We start from the raw sequence: 21,529 nt of genomic DNA on the forward strand, positions 1-21,529 counted from the left end.
TTTATATTTTTAAGAACTGGGCTACATAAATAATACGAGGGTTAAGGAATTTTCCTGTATCCCCTTCACACACAATGATTCAATATCAATTACCACATTTGGACCCACAACCACTGCCAGGGTGCACTTCTGACCAAGAACAAGCCCTGAGCACAATTGTAAGCAAACAAAAAAAAAAAGAAAAATAGTATTTAAGGAGAAGGAATATTTAATAATTGCTAATCAACTAAACTGTAACACCCCCAAAAGTCTATCAAGGAATAAACTAGGGGAAGCTAAGGAAATTTTAATACATTCCAATCTTTAAGAGAGACACTAATTGAGAAGTTAGTTATTTCCTGCTGAAGTAAATTGGATTTTGTTAGTAAATAAGAACAAAGGGTAGGAATTTAATGCCTGTAAGTCTAGATAAGTATGACAATACCTATGGGGGAAAAAAAGCAAATGAAAACCCCCTCAAAACAAAAATAAAACCTCTAGATGTACAGCAGTAATTTTTTCTTTTTAACATGATTTCCTTTATTGTTTAGCACAATGAGAGAGCTGGTTCCCAAGACCTCTACCTACTTCTATATAATAAGTCTTCATCTAGGTTCTCCTGAGTTTTCACAATTTAAATTATGACTGCTACCAATTGACCACATTGAACTAAAATCTCTTATGCAATTTATCAATTCTTTGTTTAAGAAAATTTATATACTTAAAATGTGAAAGTTACAAAATTCTCCTTACAATTTTTTTTTGAAATTACTATTCTCCACTTGATCCTTCTCATTTAACTTAATAAACATATTAAATGCATATATTAAAATAACTGCAATTTAACTTAAAAAAAATCTCCTGTCTTCTATTGTGGTAGTAGGGATAACTAAATAATTTAATTAACTTTAAAAAACAAATGTTCACTGTATACTCTAAAATTAACTGAACATAAGGGAGGATTACTTACAAAAAACTGGATACCCATCCCGGCTGGCACAGGCTGCTGCTAATATTCTTCCATTGTGGGAGAATGCAAGACAAAAACATCCTCGTTCTCCTGCCTTTAGTGAAAAAAGGTGCTTGTTGGGGACACGACAAGCCTAAAATTGATTTAAAAAGTAAAAATTAAAAAAACATTAAAAATGAAGACTAGTTTTCACTTGTATCACTTGTCATCTCGTTGATCTTCGATTTGCTCAAGCGGGCGCCAGTAACATCTCCATTCGTCCCTGTCGCATGCTAGTGTAACCCAGTGATATCTGCTTGCTCCAGGAACAGGAAGACTAGTTGTAAATTTCAAATACTGTAGTGAAATTTTATTTTGATAGTCCCTTTACTGTGACTTTGCAGAGGAGGAAAGTATAACTCAGCTAGTAAGACTGGTGTCCCTTTTAGAAAGAGAATCCATCGGTAACATACAGAGCATAAAGGCTAGGAAGAGCAAAAATGCCATGAAGAGGTAGCAACATGCCACCATCTGTCAGGCAAGAAGAAAGGCTTCAGATGAAATCAGCCCAACTGAAACATTGGTCTTGAAACTTGCAACCTTGTGAGAAAATTAATTTATATTGCTTAAATAATTCATTCTGTAGTGTTTTTTTTACAGCACCCCTAGCAAACTAATAGAATTGCCCAGGTTCCTAAAGAATGAACCTAAGATAGTGCTTTTATGCACTTGATAGGCAGTCTATCATTCCTCAAGTGAACTAGTGGTAATAAGATTGTGGTAAGAAATAAGTATAATCTGAGAGCAGAAATCTAGTTATACCAGGAGCTGGAATTTTCGAAATAAGGCATTATCTAAATGAATGGAGCACAATTCAATACGTCACCTGTCCAGGCAATCGCTTCCACTCTACTACTTCCTTTGAATCTTCTAATCCAGGTTCTGAGACTACTGAATTGGGCTCACGGAGACGTTCACAGTGTACTGGGCTTCCTGTTTCTTCCTGAAGAGCCATCATGGACCGGTAAGATGGTTTTATCTAGATATATAAAGAAAATAAAAAAATTTATTCATCTTGTTAATCTTTTTACTTTTGCTAGCATTAGTACTTTAAAAATATCAAAACAATGAACAAAAAGGTTTTCAAATACAACCCAGAAAAAATTATTTACACAGAATTTTGAATGAAATGAAAGTCACTTGAAATTATAGTTCTATTACCAAATTCACAAATTTTATAAAGAAAAAATTCCATGGCTTACAAAAAATGATATTAGTACTTTATTTCTGCCTCTTTACCAATACTACTAGATACTGTATCATGACTTTGATAAGGTATTGCTGACTTTATAATCACAAAGTTGGTATCATAAAGATCTAAATCTTTTACATCTTTCATTTCTTAAAAACAGATTTAATGTAATTTTCATCCCTGTGGCTACAGTTTATTACATATAATATAGGAATACAATTGATCTAAAATAATTTATGCAAATAGGACAATAGCAAAAGTTTCACCTCATTTTAGTACCAACTCTTTGCTAAGGACATTTGTAATTTTAACCTACCTGTGAAAAGTGGTAGTAGCAAAGAAAATATTACTTAGAATTATTTGAATAGTATTGCAAAAACAAAAACAAAACAAATACCTAAAAATCAAGGATTTGTCATCTATTTGTCAAATCTATCCTATCACTGTTTTATAAAGGATTAATTTTGTAAAGGATTAAAATTATCCATTTAGTTATCACCTAGCTGTCTGTATCTAGTAGTAATTTTCATGCTACAAAGGAAATGTTAATTAGTTCAACAAATTTTCCTGGATTATATGGGCTATAGAAACAACCCAAACATCTGGTGAATGAACAGATCAAGAAGTTATGGCATAGATATAGACAATGGGATATTATGTAGCTATAAGAAAAGATGAAATTGCGCAATCTGCTGCTAAGTGAATGGAACCATAGAGTATCATGCTAAATGAAGTCAATCAAACAAAGAAGACAGATAGTTAAAGGATGATGTCTCTCATATGTGGGATATAACTGTAGTGGAGTAAGTAACAAATGGCAAAAGGAAACATAACTGCAGAGTTGATCTACAGAACTAAGTTTACTTGAAGGATAAGTGGACAGAAGGGCTACAGGGGACATTGGTGGATGGAAGCAGGCACCTATGGCAGTGGGTATTGAGTTGGTACAAGGTATGTCAAAACTATCATTAAACAGTATTGTAAGTCACAATTATTTCAATAAAAATGGAGGGAAATATTATATGGCTTATAAAGCCCAATATTATTTAACATTTCATCCTTAATGGGAAATATTTGTGAGCACCTGCTTTAATTTATTCCTTTATACTTAGGGTTTTTTTTTGTTTGTTTTGCTTTTTGGGTCACACCCGGTGATGCACAGGGGTCACTCCTGGCTCTGCACTCAGGAATTACCCCTGGCGGTGCTCAGGTGACCATATGGGATGGTGGGAATCGAACCCGGGTCGACCAAGTGCAAGGCAAACACCCTACCCACTGTGCTATAACTCCATATACTTAGTTTTTTTAAAAAGGTATAATTAAAACAGATTTTTTTATTTAACACCAAAACCTACATTTAAAATTTTAAATCCAATTAAGTAACTTTAAAGTATTGGCTATTACAGGCTTAATAGCTTGACGGTATCCTCCTGCTCTACAAATTTATTAAAATAAATCTAGGGGGAAGTATAAAAAATAAACCTAGAGAGTTCATCTTTTCAAAAATGTAAAATAAATCACTATTTAATCTCAGTAACACAGGAGATGCATTTAATGTTAATGTGCTATTAACTTACACATTCTGGAACTTTGAGTCCTCTTACTGTTACATACAGTGTTGAAGGGTAACGATTTCTTGGACATTTTGACCACCAGTCAAAAACCTCAACAACACTTAATTGGGATCTAGGCTTAGTAGGTGGGTAAAACAGCTGCAAACGGAGTTTTGAATTGATGTTTACATTTCCATTGGCTCCTAGAAGCTTAAAATAAGAATTTAGGTAAGATGTTATCTTCATTGAAAATATACACATTAAGCAACAGTATGCACCCAAAATTATTAAATACGTGATATGATAAAATTCCTTTGATTTATAAAGTAAAGGAAAGAACACTTAAATAGTTTTGGTTAAACAGAATTCCAGACTATTTCGGAAGAAGTAACTCATGACCTTTTAAAATATTATCCTGGTAGTTATCTTTTAGCCTGGACTACTTCAGACTCTTGAGAAAGCATTTACATTGTTGTGTGAGAAGTTATTTTGCACAAATGAAGTGGATATACAATTGTTTGAAATAATTTCAAGGATCAAAATGCATATAATTGAAATACAGAAACAAAACAAAACAAAATTTCCATTTGTATAAAACCAGTTGTTTGTATTTTGGGCCATACTTGGAGGTGATCAAGGTGTTTGGTGTTTGACCACTGTGCATAGTTGGGAATCAATTGAACCTGAGGTTCCCATATGCTTGTCCATACATGTTAATACATTTGAAGATGTCTATTGTTTTTAAAAGGTCTGCTAAATTTCTTAAATTATTAATTATATTTAAAGAAAATATACTTTCATGAGAGAAAAAAATGTCACTAACTCAGAAATAGTTCCTCTGGCACTAAGAACTCTTCATGGTATTAATATTCTGGAACCGGTTATATTATGGACTAGCTTTAAAAAACTAATGTGTTAAATACAATTATACCTAATAAAATAAAGACTAAAAATTTTCAACAAATCTGCCAAAAGGAAGTGACCCATGACTCTGAAAAGCTGACAGACAATAAAAGAAATATATGTTACAACAGAAGAAGACACAGTATATTTTATTCTTAATAGAAAAGAGAGATGGAAGATTGCCATTTCAGCCAATGGCATAAGATACATCACTGTCACTGTCACTGTCATCCTGTTGCTCATCGATTTGCTAGATCAAACACCAATCACTGTCACTGTCACTGTCATCCCGTTGTTCATCGATTTGTTCGAGCAAGCACCAGTAACGTCTCTCAATGTGAGACTTATTGTTACTGTTTTTGGCATATCCAATACGCCTCGGGTAGCTTGCCAGGCTCTGCCATGCGGGCGCGATACTCTCAGTAGCTTGCCAGGATCTCTGAGAGGGGCGGAGGAATCAAACCTGGTTTGGCCAAATGCAAGGCAAATGACCTACCTGCTGTACTATCACTCAAACTCATAAGATACATAAATTAAAAATTTCTTATCCACTTAAAGCTTTATAAGACATATTATTGTTTTCCATATGGAGCTTATAGCAAACACTAACGGTTTGCAAAAATGAGTAAACACATAAAAGGAATAAAAGCAGTTTCCTTTATGTAGATGTCTTAACATCACCAACTTCTTTCTTCAAAGAAGCCTCCTCAGTGTCATCTCCTTCCCTGCTGATTCTTTTCTAAGCCCTGTAAGGCAGTACTCATGTGGGCTGTAGGACACCTCCACACATGTGCTCATTATGTTACAGGTGATGAGCACGGCCTGCAGTTCAGAATCATGCCTGCCTGGCATACTAACTAGCCTCTGCACTTCATTTGCCAGGCTAGAGCTAATAAAGGGGAATCTCCTGATGCTGAGGCCAGAGACAAATGTTTCTCCAAGGCTTTCTGTATCTTCTGAGAGCAGCTGCTTCAAATTACCACAAGATGGCAATGTTTGTATATGAAAATGACCTTGAGTTCTGTAAAACTTTTTTTTTTCTCTAAGAGAAGGGGTGCAGTAAAAAGTGGAACAGGTTATAGAAGGGAGATTAAGTAGGTATATTAGGCAAGGTGACAGTTAAGTTCTTCTAGAATTCATTGTTATTGTTTGGGGGCTGTGATAAAGGCTTACTTCTGGCTCTGTGCTCAAGGATCACATCTGGCAGCGGTGAGGGGACCTTATGGGGGTGCAGGGGATCAAAGCTGTGTCAGCCATAGGCAAGGCAAATACCCTACCCATTGTACTATCTCTGCGGTCCAAAATTTCCTAATCATCACAGCCAACCTGTCTACCATTCAGCATTAATTCAGACTACCCCCAGTCTCTAATTCTTAACATGGATGAAGTATCTAAGCTGGGTTTTCAGTGTCTACAGTACATTAAAGAACAGGTTCTATGTTCACACCAAAACCAGAGAGTAAGAAAAAAATCTAATTGATAGATGAGTGCTCTATATTTAACAAACTGACAGGCATTACACTAACTGCAGATAAATAGGCAAAAGCAAGTTTCCTAAGATAGCAATCAGAGGGTTAAGGCGCCTGCTTTATATGCAGTAGACTCTGATTTGATCCTCAGCACCGCATAGGGTCCCAAGAGCCTAGCAGTGTGGGGCAAAACAAAACAAAACAGAAAACCAACAAAGATAGTAATGTTACTTATCAAGACTTCTATAATTCAAATTTATACTTGAATTAAAAATATATACAAAAACAAAATAAATATAAAATTAAAATTTCCTGTGGGGAGCCTCCCCAGTGCTGCTCGGGGAGCATAGGGGTCATTCCGAAGGATGCTCAGCCCTGAGATGTGGATTTGATGCTTTCAGTTCTTGGACCGGCCTGGTGGTGACGAGAACTACCAGAGTCATATTTAGATAAGGCTCTTGGTCACCAGGACTTCATCTGCTGGTACTAGAGGAGGATGAGGGGGGAGCTAAGGACCGCTGGCTTAGAAGACCTTCCAATCAAAAGCTTCAGTAATCTCAGGTACTTCCCCTACTCAGTCTCTGTCCTTCTATCTCAGTGGCGTTCCTTTGGTTGCCCGAGTAGTTCTTTCCAGTATCATGGTATTTGCAACAGTTTTCAACTGCCAGTGCTGCCTAGTTCACAGAAAATTGTGCCAGTCCATGAAAAAATGGTGTTGCTATATAACTGAGTGATATTCAAATGAGGGTCTAAAAAATGGTCACAATCAAAGGTTCAAAAAGGTTGGAAACGAGGGACTAGGAAGAGTACAGTGATTAGCGTGCATGCACCCAACCCGGATCACTCCTAGGCACCACAGAACCTCCACAGTTTGGCACTAAAACCCCCAAAGCACAAATGGTGTGGCCACAGTGGTTCTTGGCACCAGAGAGCCCAAAACACATATATATTTGGGTCCCAGCACTGAACAAGGCCATCCCAATCAAGTAGTGCTGGGAGTGAGCTCAGGAACCCCTGTCCTCTGAGCATTCAAGACGCTTTTGTTACCTGACCCATAGCTCCTCATGGCATTTATAAAAACTATAACATAATAAATTATGTATTCATTACCAAATAAGATAAATGCTTATTTTTTCACAAGATGGAACAGTGACTGGATCACAGAAAGGGTTTATTCCATGTATGCTGAGTTAAAAATTATAGCAGGCTGTGTGCTTCTTTTATACTAAATCCTTAGAGCCACAGAAGTGAACCTGAAAAACCCTGGGCCCTCAATAAATATTTAAAAATCTCTATGAGCATCACTTAAATTGATATTACTACAATCAGTATGGTTCAGAAGCCCTTTATAAAAATTCAACAAACTTGGGAAAAAAACAACCACATATGAAGATCATTTTAAAAGCGTTTAAAGTGAAGAAAGAAACATACCTTGAGAAATGCCCAAGCAATTTTCCGAAAGCCACATTCTTGGTTTCTAACCTCAGAGTGATTCCTAATTTCATCCATGCTTAAGAAATCAAGAATCTATAAAGAAGCATTAAAATTACTTCAAAAAACATGCATTCATGTATTCAGAGAAAATACAAGAATAATTTTTATAAAGACTTTTTTCCTTATGGAGGATGCTTCTAACCAATTGTTCATCATCTCTAAAACAGTTTATAATACCCCAGAGGTAAAATTTTTAAGTTTTGAGCATTTATATATGAGAGAAGACTTCAAAGGACTGTTTTTCAAAATTCATGGTTTTCAGCATCACTAAATGTAGCCCTGGACATCTCCCAAGTCCCACAAGGTTGCCTAGGATGCCTCATAACTGTACCCACACAGTCCCAAATGTTGGTGCTCTAACACTAAACCGCTGACCTGGTTAGCAGAGTCTCACCAAGGTGTGGTTTCCGGTATCCCGGAGTACTATTTAGGAGGGTTCTGCCACCCCAAAAAACTTAAAGAAGATTATGGCTTTATGTGGATCTTTCCTTTAATCATATTCCAGAAGTTGGGGATATTATCTCTTTTCTTTTCTTTTTTGCTTTTGGGTCACACCTGGCGATGCTCAGGGGTTACTCCTGGCTCATGCACTCAGAAATTACCTCTGGTGGTGCTCAGGGGACCATATGGGATGCTGGGAATCAAACCCGGGTTGGCCGCATGCAAGGCAAATACCCTACCCGCTGTGCTATTGCTCCAGCCCCTGGGGATACTATCTCTTGATAAATATTATAAGGCTTCCGAGAGGATTTCTTATGCATCTCCATCCTATCTTGACATTATAATTCACACTTATAATCAATATACCACAAGATAATATTCTAGGTACTCACCAGAGACTATCACTTTGAACTTACTAGTGCTTACCTAACAATATTAAAGTAATGAATATGTATAGAAAATAGCTCTCATTTTCCTTTTGTTTGAGGGCCACACTCAGCAGTACTCAGTAATTACTCCTGGCTCTGCAATCAGGGGTCACTCCAAGCAGGGTTCAGGGGATCATATGTAGAGCCAAGGACTGAACGCAAGTGGTAACATACAAGGCATCTGCCCTACCTACTGAATTATCTCACTAGGCTCAGAAGACAGCATTAAAAATAATATATTATCCCTTTTCTTTAATTGCTTAAATTTGTTTTCATATATGATATATGGGCAGTAAAACAATATAACCATGTAAGAAAAATATGTAACAAAAAAATCCAGTTCTAGAGATGATCAGCATTAACACGTACTTTACATATATCTAAGCCTTTCCCATGTACTCATAGATGTATGGGACTATAAATTCAAAGATATTCTTCAAACTATTTCTATACTACATACAGATAGCTCTTCACATGAACAATACATATGTATGCACATATATTTATATCTTTTAAATCTCATAAATTCAATAAAAACCTAATTTATCTTGACCCCTTATTGACTGAAGTAATTCATATCCCTAATTTTTTTTTTTTGCTTTTATAAACAGTGCTGAAATAATTATCTGTACACATGCTTGTTTTTTCCCTTAGGAGAAATACATAACAGTGGAACCATTGGCTTAAAGACTTCTGACAAACAGTCTCAGCTTGTCCTCAGTAAGCCCTTACAAGGTGTGAGAGGTAGATCTAGTGGTAGAATCCATTCTCAATCATGTGAGGCCCTTATTAGAGCCCCAGAACAGTATGGGCCCTGGCAGTGGGCCATACTGTAGGTGATAGAATTAAATATACAAACTCTTAAAAAGCCTAAGCAAAATAGTAATTTTTAGACAATAACATTGTTAAAACTTAAGCAATCAAAAGTATTTTTGGTCTGATAATCTACCTTTCCTAAATCTTGTGATTCTAAAAAGTATGTAAAAGAATATTATAACAAATGGCCAATTTCTAAGATAGTTTATTGAGATACAAATTATATTCCTTTTATAAAAAAAATCACAGCTCTGTACAAATCACACATAATTATAAATCCAAATGGTGGAATATTTGTATTACACAAATTCACATATCAGCTGGAGGTTAAGATATAAAAACTACACAAAGTGAATTGTTGACAAGATCATGTCTTACTTATTCACATGCTAAAATTGTCCATCTTGTGTACATTGGAAGAAGTTTCCTTAGTTACCTTTGCTTGTGGGAAACACTGAAGTTAAGGAAAGAAATGTGGCACTTTAGATTCAAGTTACACTCAAATACAAATATCTGCACTTAAAATTGGAATAACTTTGGGGAAATTATTCTCTAAACTTGACTTCCTTTGCAGTAAAACTTTCAAAGAGAAAACAAGTTCAAAGTTCATATATATTTTGTAGTTTCCCTGGAGTGCTCTGAGTCTTCAATAAGCCTTTCTATCTAAGAAGTTCTATGACTTTTCATTATATTCTTTTGTACCTTTATCTTTATTACTACAAGTAGTAAGAAAATGCCAAGGGAGAGTTGAATGAATTTAAACTTTTTGAAATATGTTAAGAATGGAAGATTGTACATTGATACACTGCTTCAGTTAACAGTCATGGCACTATAAGAATTAGATTATAGGGGCTGGAGCTATAGCACAGCGGGTAGGGCGTTTGCCTTGCACGTGGCTATCAAACCCGGGTTTGATTCCCAGAATCCCATATGGTCCCCTGAGCACCGCCAGGAGTGATTCCTGAGTGCAGAGCCAGGAGTAACCCCTTAACATCGCCGGGCATGACCCAAAAAGAAAAAAAAAAAGAATTAGATTATAGAAAGTAAATCAATTGACTCTAGCAAATGCTAAACAAAGAAGCTACTTTTATAATTATACCTGTATTTCCATAGTATATTACAAACATTAAATCCTAGTGATGAAATTTTCCCATCACAATACCTTATATTGTTTAATTAAAATATAAAATTCAGCTTAAATTTATTCAGTTCATACCTCAAAGAAAAGGATGACTTTGGGACTCTCATCAGAATCTCTAATTAAGTAAGGAAAGTTTTCATTAAATATAATTTGTTCTTCCCACTCTGGAAGTCTTGACTTCAACTGTTTAAAATCATATGGCTGGGTCATAATAGGAAGAATATAATCCACACTCTCTTTTTCATAATAAGATGAAACAGACCGTTCACTATATAAAAATAGATACTTCTGTTAACATGATTTACAGTACAGTAACAGTAACTTTAAGAAGACAGGAAAAAATTAAAATAAGTGTTTAGAAAGACCAAATCAATACAAAATAATAAACATCCATGGTACCAAAAAATTTTTATGATTCTCAATCTATAAAAATAAAAATTTTATAAGACTTACTGTGATAGTACTTTACTGTCATCTTGTATTTACATATTACAGTAGTTTCACTAAGTTATTTTGTGATAGACTAGGGTATAGAATTAGAATAAAATTCTGTAAATTAGTTTGTGAACCACAAATTACTTTGGATTATAAATTAGTTTTTGGTAAAATTATAAAATTAATCCAAATAGGAAAATTATAAACCTAACAGAAATATAGAACCTTTAAGATGTCATATTTTATTTTGTATGCCCTGAAACTGTTGTAAAAAGTGACCAGCTTTTTTTTTATAATCTCTCATACTTTCTATCCCTGTATCTTTCCAAGCAATATTTTTTTTAGGGACTTCAAGCATATATGAGCTATACAAGTATTATTAGCACTGTAGCACTGTCATCCCATTGTTCATCTATTTGCTCGAGTGGGCACCAGTAACATCTCTATCGTGGGACTTGTTGTTACTGTTTTTGGCATATCGAATACACCATGGGTAGCTTGCGAGGCTCTGCCGTGCAGGCAGAATACTCTCAATAGCTTGCCGGGCTCTCCAAGAGGGATGGAGGAATCAAACCCGGGTCAGCGTGTACAAGGTAAACGCTCTACCCACTGTGCTATCACTCCAGTCCTGTGCTATTGCTCCAGTTCGCAAATGTTATTAATAAAATAAATTCAGGACCGAGTTAGCTTACCTGGGACTTAGGTAATGCTTTAATTTCAAAATAAAAATATGAAGATAGATGACTAACGCACTTACATGTAATATAAGATGGAAACCATGAGTTTACTGATTAAAGCTCCACTGTCTTCACATAAATGAACAAAAAGATGTTCTCCAGGAGCTGGGGCAATAGTACATGGGTACAGTACTTGTCTTGTGCCCAGCAGACCCAGATTTGGTCCCTGTGCCTGCCAGGAGTGTTCCTAAATGCAGAGCCAGGAGTAAGCCCTGAGCACCACCAAGGTGTGAACCAAAACTAAAAAAAACAAAAACAAACCCAAAACACCCAACCTAGATATTCTCCATTTCTTCTACAAAGCACACTAATTCAGTAATAAATGAACATTTTCATATAGGCTTTTTAAAAATATAAACCTATAACTCTATTCTCATTGACTTTCCACTGCAAAAATTACTTATACTATAGAAAAAATCAATTTCAAGGGCTAGCTGTGCAATAAAAAATAATTACCTATCATCTTTCTTGACATATTGGCCTGTATTCACATCAACCACATGAATTTTTACCATTGGATGAGAAATCAAAAAATCTGACTTAAGCCGATCTGTTCGGTGAATATAAACTCCCAGAACAAGGTCATCATCAAGTGAATATTTAGGAGAAACTGGACTATCTTGGCTTGTTACTTCATGAAAACCATCACCATCAGCATCTTCATTAGCATCTAAAGCTATATATAAAAGAAAATCAATGTTGCAACTTATTGTTCCTAAAATATCAACAATGTATGCTGAATTCATATATGGCTCATATTTATTATTCATAATTATTTATATTTAATAATAAAAAAGTAAGGGAAAAATAGAAAGGCACATAAAAGTGCACTACACTCAATAAAACATTATATTTACTAATGCATTAAAACAAAAGTAATGAATCTTTCTCTAAGAACAATAAAAGGAAATAATCTAAGGACAAAAAAACAATTTTATTTAAATATTTTTAAAAATTAAATACATAACTAATCTCATATTTTACTGAAATTTTTGCTTCTGGATAGAAAGGCAGAGATTCTATTTACCAATACATCACATAAGAACTTGAAAGACAAATAAAATATAAGGCATATTTAGAAGGCATCAGAAAAGTCAGAACAACACATAATACATAGACCAAACTTCCAGAGAGAGTGAGAATCAGAGGTCAGCTGATGGTCTGGCATTTGTTTCCTCTGTGGAAACTTGCTGATACAGTGTGTGGGAAGGATGAGGACTTGGCCCAAGAAGAGTATCACTGGGAGAAAGAGAAACCAGAAATAAACTGGGTGATGGCATGAAGTCAGGACAACAAAATCAGGGACTTTGTAAACCTCAAAAACATGACCATATGAATGAAGTCATAAGCTATATGAAGTGAGGCTATATGAAGGCTATAGGAGGCAGTGAAATCTCCCTCCAGGGAGAAGGAATGTAAAACAGGCCGAGAGGAAACACAGGAGGGCATGGTCTATCCATATGGGGACCATAGGAATTATCTATCATTCTCATGCTAGAATTACTGGTATTCACCACCAGCACCTGCTGGAACTTGGTTTATAAGTGACCTTGGGGACAATCTTATAAAGTAGGAACAATAGAAAGGAGAAAGAGGAAAAATGAAAATAACATGAAATACTATTGATACTACTAGGAAAAACAACCTCAGAATCATAGGAATCCCAACAGAAGAAAGAGGAAGAGGAGAGGAATGGCTAATTTAAAAAGTAGTTTAAACATTCCCCAATATAAAGACATATCTGGGTACTAATCCAAGAAGTTCAAAGACTGCCAAACAAAATAAACCCAAACATAGCAATACCAAGAACCAAAGACAGAGTCTCTTTAAAGCAGCGAAAGAGGGGCTGGAGAGATAGCACAACGGGTAGGGCGTTTGCCTTGCACGCGGTCAACCCGGGTTCAAATCCCAGCATCCCATATGGTCCCCTGAGCACTGCCAAGGGTAATTCTTGAGTGCAGAGCCAGGAGTAACCCCTTTGCATTGCTGGTGTGACCCAAAAAGAAAAAAAAAAGCAGAGAAAGAGAAGCAAAACTTCATATACAAGGTGGGAACAAGAAGAGAATGGAATGATAAAAACACAGTATTGAATGAAAAGAATCTCCAGCCAAGAATTCTCTATCCTATAAGGTAATCAATCAGAGCTAAAAGAGGGATAAAAACATTCTCAAACAGTAATGAGGCTATTCATAGCATTAAACCAACTCTGTCCAGAAAACTGAATGGTCTTGTATAAAAATCAAAGATCAAACAACATAAACAATCAAACTCATAAAAACATGGCAACAAATTCCCTCATATCAATCACTATATTATTTTATCACTGTCATCCCATTGTTCATCGATTTACTTGAGCAGGCACCAGTAACATCTCCATTTGTCCCAACCCTGAGATTTTAGCAGCCTCTCCTTACTTGTTTTCCCCAACAATTGGAGGCTCTTTTCAGAGTCAGGGGAATGAGACCTGTTATTGTTACTGTATTTGGCATATCGAATATGCCACGGGGAGCTTGCCAGGTTCTTCAGTGCACGCGGGATACTCTCAGTAGCTTGCTGGGCTCTCCGAGAGGTATATGTGTGTATGTGTATATATATATATATATATACATATATATATATATATTTCCCTTTATGATGATGTATCACGTGGGTCCAGGAATATGTTTACTCATGCGTGAACAAACAACTACGACCAAAACTACAATTACAACTGTGCCATAAGAGGAGAGATCAGACTGTGCTGGGAGGAGAAAGAAATAAACTGACTGCCGACCAGTCAGGGGCTCAGTTTCTCCATTCCCCTGGTCCTTTTTCTGAATGTCGGTCACCATTGGCTGGCCAGGGAAACAGTTCTCGGCCACCTAATGCTCGAGTCCTGTGTGCGAGCACGGGCCCATGCACCCAATTTTTTTCTTTTTGGATCATACCTGGTGATGCACTGGGGTTACTCCTGGCTCTGCACTCAGGAATTACTCCTGGCAGTGCTCAGGGGACCATATGGGATGCTGGGAATCGTACCCGGGTCGGCTGTGTGCAAGGCAAATGCCCTACCCGCTGTGCTATTGCTCCAGCCTCGCCATGCATCCTTTCTTTATTTGGAAACTTACAAGGTTCAGGAGACTATACACAATGTGGGGATAAATACGAGGTAGCTGCATGCAAGGCAAGTGCAATACACATTACTCAATGGCCCTGGCTCTTATATATATTACTGGCCACCCTCCAGAACTCACGGCTGCTTCTCCTGGGAGGGAACATAAAATGAGGCCCCGATAACCATGCCAACGGACTCTGTACCAGGGGTGCCCCAGAGGGAGCGGGTGAGAGCCCAGCCCCAAGGGACCCAGCCCCAGCAGCCGACCTCTACTACCCAACCGCCCTCATGCTCCAGCCTGCTTTCCACACGCTTGGGCCGAGCCTCATGCATGAGCGAAGTCCCACGGAACCAGGTAATGTGGAACTTTGTGATCTTGGACTCTGGGCTCAACAGGACCCGGCTGCAGAGATCCTCTGCCTGCTTACCCCCTATCTCCAGCAACCCAGGGGTCACATTCATAAGCCACCTCTTATTGGCGCCAGAAAATCTCCATATCAGCCACCATCCAGAACTCACGGCTGCTTTTCCTGGTAGGAAGCAAAAATTGAGGCCCCCATAATCATGCCACTGGACTCCGCGCCGGGGTGCCCCAGAGCAGGGCAGATGAGAAGCCCACCCCACCCCAAGGGACCCAGCCCCGGCAGCCAACCTCCACTACCCAACTGCCGGCACATTCCAGACCACTTTCCACACGCTCGGGCCAAGCCTCACGCATGAGTGAACATATTCACTTATATCAATAATTTTTCTAATTTAAAATTTTCTAAATGACAATGGACTGATCTCTCCCATAAAAAAAGGCACATACTGGCTGGATGGATTACAAAAGTTGACAAGAATTCAACTTTCTATTGCTTACAAAAGACTTACATGAACTTTCACAGGAAACAAATGCTCAGAACAAAAAGTTAGAAAATAATCATATTGACTTACAAAAGCAATGATGAGGCTGAAGAGATATTACAACAATAAGGTGCCCACCCTGCACATGCCAGACCTGGGTTCAAACTCTGGCACCGCATATGGTTCCCCAAGCACCATCAGGAGAGATGTGAGCACAGAGCCAGGAATAAGTTCTTTTTTTTTTTTTTTTTTTTTTTTTTTGCTTTTTGGGTCACACCTGGCGATGCACAGGGGTTACTCCTGGCTCTGCACTCAGGAATTACTCCTGGCCATGCTCAGGGGATCATATGGGATGCTAGGAATCGAACCCAGGTTGGCTGCATGCAGGGCAAACACCCTACCCACTGTGCTATCGTTCCAGCCCCAGAATAAGTTCTGAGCACAGCCAGGTGTAACCAAAAAGTGAAAGAAAACAAAGTAGGAATGATCATACTTGTAGCAGACCAAATAGCATTCAAGTCAAAGAAAAATAATCAGAGATAAAGATGTATATTAATATCAGTTAAGGGATCAACAGATCAAGAGGACTTATGTCTTGTATATATATATATGTATATATGTATACATATATATATATGTATATATATACACACCAAATGAAAGGAAAACAAAGCAACGGTTAATAAAGTTGGAGGTTTATTAAGCATTTCAATATCAACCCACTATCTCACTCAGATCACTGGACAGAACAATGATCATGCACTCAGATCACAGGCAGAACAATAATAAAGACACAAGAGCCCTAATTGAGGAATTGGTGAACTGAGACTAATAGATACAGGACCATTCATCTCACAAAAGCAAAATACATATTCTTCTCCAGTACATATGGAACATTTTTTTCAGATAGACCACATGCTGGGACACAATTCAAGTAACCATAAAGCCACAAAACAGAAACAATATCAAGAATCTTTTCAGAACACAATGTTACGAAGTTAGATACTAATGACAAAAAGAGAGTTGAAAAAATGCAACATCGAGAAAGTAAACTGACCTCTATTAAATAACTTGTGGATTAAAGAGGAAATCAAAGAAGAAATAAAAATATTACCTGAATAAGATTGAAAACCAAACTATCAAAACACATGTGACACTGCAAAAGAAGCACTACGGAGAAAAGTAGCAACAATATATGTTTCCATCAAGAATGAAGAAAACCCGGCACCATCTTTGCTGCACTCAGCAGTGAAGAAAGCCAGCTGGCACCACAACACCAGAGAATTCTCCAGGCCCCATACCGAACTGGTATCTCCAGGATGCCCCAGATGGAGCAGATACAGTTTCCCTGCCTTCTCCAGATGGAATCCCAGTGACCATGAGCTTCTACAAGCATGACTCCGATATGTGGCTATAGGACTCTTCCTCCAAAGCACGCGGCCACATGAGCAGACGCATGACCTTTCCTGATATGCAATGTGAGCAATGGAAAATAAATGATCTAGCATCTGCCCCTGCCCAAAAGTAGAGAGAGAGTGGTAACACGCAGGGCCTTATGGGATGGGGGGTGGAACCAGCCCTTCTCCCCACCCTGACAAGGCCCTGAGTTGCTGCCCACGAACGGTTCCTGACTCCTGAATGGCCATCATCCCAGAGGCACACAGACCAATCTCAGAAACCAGTAGCTTTTGGCAGAAATGCATCTGGACTGAGCATTAAACTATGGCACCATGCCACCCCGGGTGGGGAAAGGTGTTTGTCTCTTCCGCCTTTTCTCCCCGGTGGCTGCAGTGGCTGCCACCTTTTCAGGGCCTACTGGACGGCCAGGTATGAGACTGCAGTGATGTGACACGTGGGGCCTCACGGGATGGGGGTTGAACCAGCCCCTCTCCCTGCCCCAATGAGGCCCCGAGTTGCCACCTACGAACAGCTCCTGGCTCCCGAATGGCCATCATCCCAGACGCACACAAACCAATTCTGGAACCCAGTGGCTTTTGACAGAACTGTGGCGCCATGCCACCCCGGGTGGGAAAAGGTGTTTGTGCCTTCTACCTTCTCAGGGATGAAAAAGGCAGAGTTACAGCACTCACCTCACACACATATAACACTACAAGACACTATGAATAACTCTATGCCAATGCCACTAAGCTAGACAACCCAGAAGAAACTGATGAATTTTCATAATCATACAACTCCCAAGATGAATCAGGAGGAAGTAGAAACCCTGAACAGAACCACCACAAGTAAAGAAATTGAAACACTAATTGACTCTAGAGAAAAAAAAACAAAATAAACAAATGGGAATACATAAAGCTAAAAGGTTTTTCATGGCAAAAGATATGGGGTAATGTAAGATATCCTACTGAATAGGAGAAAATATTTGAAAACAATACATAAGATAAAGGGTTAATATCCAAGATACAGAGTGTACACAGAAAAGCTCAATAATAACAACCAAAACTGTCAGAAAAAATGAGGAGAGAGGATTAAAAGACATCCCAAGAGGACATTCATATAGACAGCAGGCATAAAAAAGAGTGTTTCCAGTCACTTGTTCTCAGGGAAAAAGAACTAAAGAAGATGTCATCTCATGCCACTGAGAATGGCTATATCAAAATGATCAGAAACAGCCAATACTGGTGGGGATGTGGTGAAAAGAAAATTAATTCGCTGTTGCTGGTAATGTCATCTTGTTCAACCTCAATGAAAAACAACATTAATATCTCTAATAAGGGGCAGCAATGATAGCACAGCGGGTAGGGCGTTTGCTTTTCACACGGCCGACCTTGGTTCAATCCCCAGCATCCCATATGGTCCCCCAAGCACCACCAGGAGTAATTACAGACTGCAGAGCCAGGAGTAACCCCTGAGCAATGCTGGGTGTGACCCCAAAAGAAAAAAAACAAAAACAAAAAAACTCTAATAAAAGAAAAGAATTTGCATATAATCCACCTATTCTAATTCTTGGAATCTAACCCCAAACACAAAAACTTTAACTCAAAACAATTTAAGCATAGGGGCTGGAGCAATAGCACAGCGGGTAGGGCATTTGCCTTGTACTCGGCTGACCCCGGGTTCAATTCCCAGCATCCCATATTGTCCCGTGAGCACTGCCAGGGGTAAATCCTGACTGCAGAGCCAGGAGTAACCCCTGTGCATCGCCGGGTGTGATCCAAAAAAGCAAAAAAAGAAAACCAAAAAAAACAACGTAAGCATATGTATACTATGTATATATTGTAGTACATAGTGCTTAGTATAGCAGCCAGGATACAGGATAATCTAAATAAATAGATTTAGATTAGGTGAATAAATAAAGAAGTCCTGTTCTGTCTGTCTATCTATCTATCTATCTATCTACACACAAAATGGAATACTATAAAGCTCTAAGAAAATCTTGAATCGTACAGTTTGCTGGAACTGGAGGGTATAATTCTAAGTGGTAAGTCAGAAAGATAAGGGAAGTTATAAATTGATAGCACTTATCTGTATAACACACTGAGACAAAAAAAAGGGGGGGAGGGGAGATAATATTGAATAGTAACAAACCCTTGACTTTGGATTATGATACTGATAATCAAGCCCTGCGGGCAGAATTGATAGAGGTGATGGTAATGACCATACTAGAGGTGACATGGGATAGTGGAGGGTCATGAGCACTTTGGGTGGTGGTGGGGTGCAGTAACTGTACAACAATACCATATAATTTGGAATGAATGTAACCATCTTACCCAAACTATAATAAAATTAAATTTTAATATAAAGACATAAAAACGGTAATTCAAAGGTTCAATAAAACCAAGAGCTGATTCTTCAAAATAAACAAGACTGATACAGCCTCCCAACACTGACCTGACATGAAAAAAAAACTCAATTAATTTAGAAAACTGAAATCATTCAGTTTTCTACTCTCTAATCACAATGGAAGCTAGAAAACAAAACCAAAAAATTAACTAGAAAAATGCCCTACTGCTTTCACTAAATTACATACAGTAAGTTCGCAGTGTTACAACAAATATAGAAAATTGCAATGCTAAGAGAAAGGATACAAAGTGGTCTGTGAGTAGGTTCTTCAAAAATATTTAAGGGTTAAAAATAAGCTTAAGTGTATTCTTGCATGTATGAACATTTAGATTTGATACCTAGCACCACTAAAAAATAAATTAATAAATAAAATAAAGCACAGCTAATTCAAAATAGCAGACAGTATCTTTCTCAATCAACATCATAGAAATATCAAATAAAACTGCTATTTAAGTCTAATGGATAAATTTTAAGAGAAATTCAAAACCATTTTTATTGAATGATAATGAAGATACAGCATTCAGCAATTTGTGGGTACAACTAAAGTAAGACTTAGAAATTTTAGTCCTAAATTCATATAACAGAAGAATTAATTCTTAAAAAAAATCCATCTTGTCAATCTAAAAATAAACCTAAAGAAAATGAAATCTAAAATATTTACTGACTGCTAACCAACTATACTTTCATTTATAACTTTCAATAACTGATTTTTAGGGTCTTTTCTAGCATCTAAACTCAATTTTAAGAAGTTTCTATGACACTATGTCAACCACAAAATTAACTTTAATAATAAAAGTTATGTTATTCTGAATAAATAAATAATAATAACATAAATAACTGTCATTGTCATTGTCATCCCATTGCTCATCTATTTGCTCTATCGGGCACCAGTAACATCTCCATTTTTTTTTGAGACTTGTTGTTACTGTTTTTGGCATATCAAATATGCCATGAGTAGCTTGTCAGGCTCTGCCATGCAGTCGAGATACTCTTGGTAGATTGCTGGGCTCTCCAAGAGGGGCAAAGGAATCAAGCCTGGGTCGGCTGAGTGCAAGGCAAATGCCCTACCACTGTGCTATCGTTCCAGTCCAATATAAATAATAAATAACATAATAAATCAAATTAGGTGAAGAATTAGAGATGGGCAACTAATATTACCAATACAGAAATCCAAAGTTACAAATAAATGAATACCTTAATAAAGATGACTACAGGAATAATTACCAAGTAGTTTACATTGGATTGTTTCAGTTATATCTTGTGGTATAGATTTTATTGTTTTGAGGACTCAAAGCTATATAATTAACTAATTTTCACCACTAAATAACTTGTATATACAAACCTGCTTTAGCCTTCTTTTTCTTCTTTTTTGGCTTGGATCTTGTGTCATCCTGCATGCTCTCTTCAACACTCTGTTCTACTGAGTTTATTTCATCTTCTTGATGAGATTCTGAAGGAATTACTCCAATGACTGATTGTTTCTTTTGCTCACCTTCAACTGTGTCATTAGATATGAGTGATGTACTGCAAATTTAACCCAAGTGCAAGCTGTTAAAGGTACTTTTTTATTATTATTGTTACTCATAGCACAACAGAGTAAATACTAAAAAGCAAAATGCATTGTTCTATAATCTTAAACCAATATTATTATATAATCTTAAACCAGTATTGCTGGGAGATACATATATTTCCTAATGCACTAAAATTATTAGTCAAACTGGTAATTATTATAGATATTATTTTATATTTTGTGATGAAATATAAATGCCACGAACCAAACTAAATTAAGCTTTATCTCTGGGAGTAAGTGATATTTTAATTTATGAGCAGTGAAACCAGGTGTGATTAAATCTCCTCTGCTGACAAGTCAATGATAAACAACTTTGTAAATAGTTTGGAAACAAGAAAGTATTGTTTTGTTACATTTTCAATGTGCTTCATATGTTGTTTTTTATTTTAAGATAAAAATTAATTGCGAAGGACCAGATAATGCACTTGCCCTGCATGCAGTCAAGCCCAGTCAGATCCCTAGCATATGCCACCCTGAACACAGCAGGAGTGACCCATAAGTATAAAGTCAGAAGTGAGCCCTTACTATCACCAAGAGTGAAGACTAATTTGCAACAACAAAAAAAATAAAATGTTTGTATTTTCTTTTTTTTTTCTTTTTGGGTCACACCCGGTGATGCAC

The 21,529-nt window shown here is 37.2% G+C and overlaps 1 protein-coding gene across 10 annotated transcripts in view; it reads right to left on the minus strand.

The window, feature by feature from the left end:
• AHI1 (Abelson helper integration site 1) overlaps positions 1–21,529 on the minus strand; it is a 216,703-nt gene that overhangs the window by 177,195 nt on the left and 17,979 nt on the right. For all 10 annotated transcript variants that reach the window (XM_055135618.1, XM_055135619.1, XM_055135620.1 and 7 more), the window contains 7 exons: positions 20,681–20,862; positions 12,054–12,273; positions 10,501–10,693; positions 7,537–7,632; positions 3,758–3,943; positions 1,815–1,967; positions 950–1,082 (listed from right to left, as the gene is read on the minus strand). In XM_055135618.1, coding sequence (XP_054991593.1) covers positions 950–1,082; positions 1,815–1,967; positions 3,758–3,943; positions 7,537–7,632; positions 10,501–10,693; positions 12,054–12,273; positions 20,681–20,862 — 1,163 coding nt within the window. The remainder of the gene's footprint in view (positions 1–949; positions 1,083–1,814; positions 1,968–3,757; positions 3,944–7,536; positions 7,633–10,500; positions 10,694–12,053; positions 12,274–20,680; positions 20,863–21,529) is intronic.

This window comes from Sorex araneus, chromosome 4 (assembly GCF_027595985.1).
Source record: "Sorex araneus isolate mSorAra2 chromosome 4, mSorAra2.pri, whole genome shotgun sequence".
NCBI classification, from domain to species: domain Eukaryota; kingdom Metazoa; phylum Chordata; class Mammalia; order Eulipotyphla; family Soricidae; genus Sorex; species Sorex araneus.